Source organism: Triticum dicoccoides, chromosome 7B, assembly GCF_002162155.2.
Source record: "Triticum dicoccoides isolate Atlit2015 ecotype Zavitan chromosome 7B, WEW_v2.0, whole genome shotgun sequence".
In the NCBI taxonomy this organism is placed as follows: Eukaryota; Viridiplantae; Streptophyta; class Magnoliopsida; order Poales; family Poaceae; genus Triticum; species Triticum dicoccoides.
The window spans coordinates 515899105-515904454 of record NC_041393.1 but is presented as its reverse complement, the minus strand read 5'-3'; the positions used below and the strand labels follow the sequence as shown (position 1 = coordinate 515904454).

The window sequence follows — 5350 nt, the reverse complement described above, 5'->3', positions numbered from 1 at the left end:
ATGTAGGATCGAATATGACGTAAATTAGGTTCGGATAGGGAAGCAGGATCCTCTTCACGAGGCGGTACTTAAAGAGAAAAAGCGTGGTCCGGTGACAAAAGCTGAAAAGGTTGGAGTGAAAAATAGAGATTCATGTGTACTAGTCTTTATTTTTTATTTCTTAATGAGGCCTACTAGTGATAGCTTGCATTGGAGAGGAAAAATGAATGTAGGTGCTTCAAATTACTTTTAGGCATATGTATCCATATGCCACCATTGTACATGCCCTTATCCACAAAGTGCATGTGCGACCCCTGCGTGCTCCAAATCTCCTCACCATGACCACCCGTGACGAGCTTTCATCTAAAAAAATTAATTTTAACAAATTAAGCCCATTTAATAGATTTTTCGAAAAAAATTGCCATGGAAAAAATATTTTCTTGAACAGAAAAGACACAAAAATAGAACTGGACGAGACCGTCGCCCCATTCGCCGTCACGTGATGGCCCAATGGCCCTCCCGCCCCCTTGCCCCCCGGGCCCATCCGTCATACCCCACCTGCGCCTCCCATCCTCTCGACCCCACCAGTTCCCCCTCTCACCCCTCATAAAAACAAAAAAAAAACAGTTCCCCCTCTCAAACACCTCCCACTGACACCTCTACCCCACATCTCCCGACCCCACATGTCAAGCTTCGATTCCCCACCTCCCTCCTCTCGCGAAAAGGAAAGAGGAGACCAGAACCCCATCGTCTTCCCCAAGCCGGAGAGAGAGCCTCACCCGCACGCCATTCCCCGCCGTTCCAATCCTCCGCGCGATTAAAAATCCAACAAGCCGCAGTATTCTATTCCCCGCCCGCCCCCTCCGTCCTCACTCCTCCGCGCGCTCACGCTCCCTCCCCCGCCCACCGCACCAAGGCCGCACTCCAAAGCAACCGCCTGTCGCCATCGGCCATCGGCGACCCGCCTTCCCGGGCACGAACCTTAGCGCGCTATAAGAGCACCTCCGCACCCATGGCGCCCGTGGCAGCATCAGCATCGGCATCGCTCGCCGCCACCGCCACCGCCCCGCACCACGCCCTCGCGCCCCCGCGCGTCTCCGTCTCCGTCGCCGCCGCCGGGAGGAACAGCGGCCTGTCCGTGTCGGTCGGCGTGCGCCCCGTGCTGGGGATCTCCGTGGTCAACTCGCAGCGGAGGAGGATGGTCGCGGCGGCGGCGGCCACCGAGATGGCCCCCGCGGCGAGGGGCGAGGGCGGGGGCAAGCCGTTCGTGGACGAGATGAGGGCCGTCGCCATGCGGCTGCACACCAAGGACCAGGCCAGGGAGGGGGAGAAGGAGCCCCAGGCGCCCCCCGTCGCCCGGTGGGAGCCCACCGTCGAGGGCTACCTGCGCTTCCTCGTCGACAGCAAGCTCGTCTTCCAGACGCTCGAGGACATCGTCGACCGCGCCGCCGTCCCCTGGTGTGAGTGATTGCAAGCCCTCGCTGTTGGTCTTCCGTGTCTTACTTTTTGACCAGTTAAATTTTGCGGCCCGTGTGCGATTGCAGTGTGTGGCAGGTGATGATTTCGTGCTACAGTTGATTTGGTCACAAAACAGTCCATACGTAGTTATTTATTTTTAGCACACTAAAATTGAGTGTACAGATAGGGAACCAGGATTGAGACGGGCAATAACATTTTTGGCCGGGTTTATTTTGCCTTCCCTGGATCATTCTGATAGTTGGGAAAGATAGATTGTCCTAATCCTAATCATAATTTACTAATCCAACCTATGGTATACACAGATTTTAGGACTATTATGATTGCATTTGCTTTCAAGGAAATATATATATATTTATTTAAAACTAGGTATCAGACTGAAATTTTAAATAGAATGATGTTTGTATTTTGCTATTATAAAACTGTGATGGGATGTACTTAACTACCAAGACTAGTGGCAGCTCGAGAGCTTGCAATGGAGGTTATCTAGTTGAATTCAAGATTCCAGCCATAAAACTGTAATAAAACATACTAGGTGTTTACCTGTTTGAGACATGCTGGATGCTGGCACAAAACTAGTGGCGCATCCAACTATATGCCTGGGAGGGGATCATCTTTGACTCATAGGTGTTTCTACAGCATTTATGTATCTAAAATGTTCTAGAGGAAACACTTAGCTTCATACTTCGCAGTTTGAAGTGGTTTTTAAGTAATTTTCGGCGATGGCTAAATACTGCTCATATATCAAGCTATCAACTAAAAAGTATTGGGAGCTGGTGCATTTCCATTTGCATTTGCTTGTGATTGGTATGGTGTATTTGTTTGCTTAACATATAAGTATGTAACCATATTGGCATACTGAGGGCCTGTGCGCTCCAAAGGAAATTTGGAGGAATCGTACAGGTTCAGGTTCCTTCAGAAAAAATCCCTATGAAGCTGTTCAATTCAAAGGAATGACTGTAACCATTCCTCTGGAAAGGTCCGCTTTCCTTCACTTTTCACGGGAAGAAAAATCCAGCCTGAGCTCTTGTTTGGGCGGATGCCTGAGGCACGCTGCTGGTTGTCTAAATAAACAAATAATTCTATACGGGTGTAAGATGACTCCAGTCAATAAAGCATACAGTGTTTGTGCCAGATTATGGGCCTCAGCCAGTTAAAATACTTGAAAGACTATCTCTCACTAGAAAAGTTTCCTCTGCTTTCCAGGCATAGCCGAGCATAGGCCTTCGTATGTTTCAGTTCCTCTGTTTCGTAGCTACCTGGTTTTCCTATTCCTGTAGGATTTTGCTTTTCGGTGTTTTACAAAATTGTGCTCCAAACGGAACCTGATTTTTCCTCTGTTTGACAACCTGTTGAAAGCTTCTCTGTGCCCCCTTCTTTGGGCATGATGGATTCTTCCCATATAGAATGATGACTGAAGCCATTTTGTACTACTTCCTTTCAATGCCTTCTTCTGCAATGCTTTTATCTTTGTTGGGGTGTCGCTGTGCTTACCCGGGGTTAGGTAGCTGGCAAGACAATTTGTGCAGGAGGTGGTACTTTTCACAACACTGTTTACAGTGTTCTCTGAAAAAAAAACTGTTTACAGTGCAACCTTCATCTCCCTGTGTCTGAAGGGTTCTTTCTCTTCTACTAGCAAATATCAGTTTCATGTGCTGTTGTTACGATGTCTCTTCTTATATTGGTTATGGTTTCATTTGGCCGCTTGGGTGTGAGAAATTTGAGTTCTTGTTGTTTACTCTGTTTTTTGCAACAAAAATAATAGCTAGTTCAAAACTAGCAAATAAATGGTTTGAGATTGATACATTGCCTACTGCAGTTGTAGTTTTAAAATTAAATTTGCCAATTCTAGATTGTCTATTTGGTTTGAACTTGTGAAATCTATGGTTGTTGACTTTGACGTCACCTTTAGCTGCAGATTTCCATTGACAGTAACACTGTGGTTATTTTGTTACAACTGGAAATTTTAAGCAAAATGGATGGTACTTCATTTATTCTGTTTTAGAACGATAAACGTCATAATTACTGAAATCTTGTAGTGGTACCGTGGCAGGTTATATAATCTGTTTCTGCATTTATATTCTCTAGGAAAATTCTGGAATGTTTCTTTCATCTTTGTTAGCTTGATGGTGCTGATTGACAGTCTCATTATTTATGCTTTTCAGATGCGGAGTTCAGGAATACTGGGTTGGAGAGATCAGAGCCACTGAAGAAAGATCTGGGATGGTTCACGGAACAGGGTCACACCATTCCAGAACCATCTGCTGCTGGTACTGCATATGCTTCCTATCTGGAAGAATTGTCTGAGAAGGACCCCCAAGCATTTATTTGCCACTTCTATAATGTGTACTTTGCTCATACTGCTGGAGGCCGAATGATTGGCAAAAAGGTATGTCTTTGCGGAAAATAGTCTTGTACCAGAACTTTCATCTGAGTCAAATAGTGTTTTTCTGAATGGCTCCACATATTGTTGTAAAACATGTGTTGGCTCTGTTTCTTACATCTCATTCTTATGGTTGGGCTAGTTGAAAAATCAAGAGGTAGACGCGTGGTATTACTGTGTGTACCTCGTTGAGGAGTATATATCACATTATATACACATCTACTTCTATATCTGGGACTTGTGCTATGTAGATATAACTTTATATTCATCCTATAGCTGTCCATTTCGGTTTGGACCTTGAATCCTGGTTTTGTACTTTCCAAATCATGCCATCATGTTAGCCCGTAATCTGTCCGTGTGGTGTGAGTGAAAGTTATTTGTTCCTCCATGAATTGACATCCTTTAAAATGGAGTAATCATGCCGTCTCTTCATTTCAGGTTGCCGAGAAGATTCTGAACAAGAAAGAGCTGGAGTTCTACAAGTGGGAAGGTACCCTGTCCCAGCTGCTGCAGAATGTCCGCACCACACTAAACCAAGTTGCTTCTGTAAGTTCAAGAGCTTTGATTTTCACGCTCTTATTCTTGTCTGCTAATTTATCCTCCCATGGATTGGTCTTAATCTGCTTCATTCGCTATCAGAGCTGGTCTCGGGAAGAGAAGGACCACTGCCTGGAGGAGACCGAGAAGTCGTTCGCCTACTCAGGGGATCTCCTACGCCAGATATTCACCTGAGCCAAAAACGATCTCTGTTACGTTTCACGATAAACATTGTAAATACTAAGCCATGTCTGTGCACCGGGGAGGAACATGCTCTGCCCGGTCTGAACTGCCTTGCAATGAAATTGTCATATACACTAATAATCCTTCCATTGCATCTGCCTGGCCTTTGCCTTTTGCTGATCCGCACTTTATCCTGTTTGCTCCATGTGCCTTACGTTCTCTAAGGATTTCCTAGAAGGAATTCTGTCATCCTAGCATCGTAACCCTAGCTGCGTGCTGGACTGCAAGCGCCTAGCGCTAGGTGGTGTGGCAGGCTGGCAGCTAGGGTTTGGTATTTCAAATTCCTGTAGTTGTCATGTAGCTTTGTCCTTGCAATTTCCTTTTGTGTAGCGGTGAAGTCGGAGCTGTAGTGTTGTGAGGTGACATGGCGGCAACGATGCCCTGACAGCCTGTGAAAGATGTTTGGTGCTCGACAATGGCAACCTTGACGGTGTTCCTCTCCTCGGCGACGTGTGTATGTTTTCATGGGTAGCCAGTGCCCTGTCTTGTAGACGTGTTGTAACGGTTTTCGTCCCACTCTCAGCGTGGACGAGCTGCATGAGCGGCTGAAGCAGTGTTTCAGAGATGGTATGCCAATCGTCATTGGTCGATCTACAACACTGGCATGGACGCTATTACGCTAATGTGTTCTGGCTTCGTAATCGCCTGAATAGTGAATGCGTAGGAAATTGTTTTTATTTGACAACATAAAAGAAGGAAATAGCTGTGGAACTGTGAAGATTCAGTTCAGGG

The 5350-nt window shown here is 46.2% G+C and overlaps 1 protein-coding gene across 1 annotated transcript; it reads left to right on the top strand.

Moving 5' to 3' along the window:
- Nucleotides 1–712: 712 nt before the first annotated feature.
- On the top strand, nt 713–4714 carry LOC119337103 (heme oxygenase 1, chloroplastic-like). The gene is made up of 4 exons (XM_037609214.1): nt 713–1439; nt 3621–3844; nt 4277–4384; nt 4478–4714. Exons 1-4 carry the CDS (start codon nt 992–994, stop codon nt 4568–4570), a joined length of 873 nt encoding a protein of 290 aa, XP_037465111.1. The 5' UTR covers nt 713–991; the 3' UTR covers nt 4571–4714.
- Nucleotides 4715–5350: the final 636 nt, after the last annotated feature.

Bases quoted from the DNA above. Each gene is read 5' to 3' on its own strand.
- LOC119337103 (XM_037609214.1), top strand. From the start codon at position 992: ATGGCGCCCGTGGCAGCATCAGCATCGGCATCGCTCGCCGCCACCGCC. The intron at 1,440-3,620 runs GTGAGTGATTGC...TATGCTTTTCAG, and splicing joins CCGCGCCGCCGTCCCCTGGT to ATGCGGAGTTCAGGAATACT. The intron at 3,845-4,276 runs GTATGTCTTTGC...TCTTCATTTCAG, and splicing joins GCCGAATGATTGGCAAAAAG to GTTGCCGAGAAGATTCTGAA.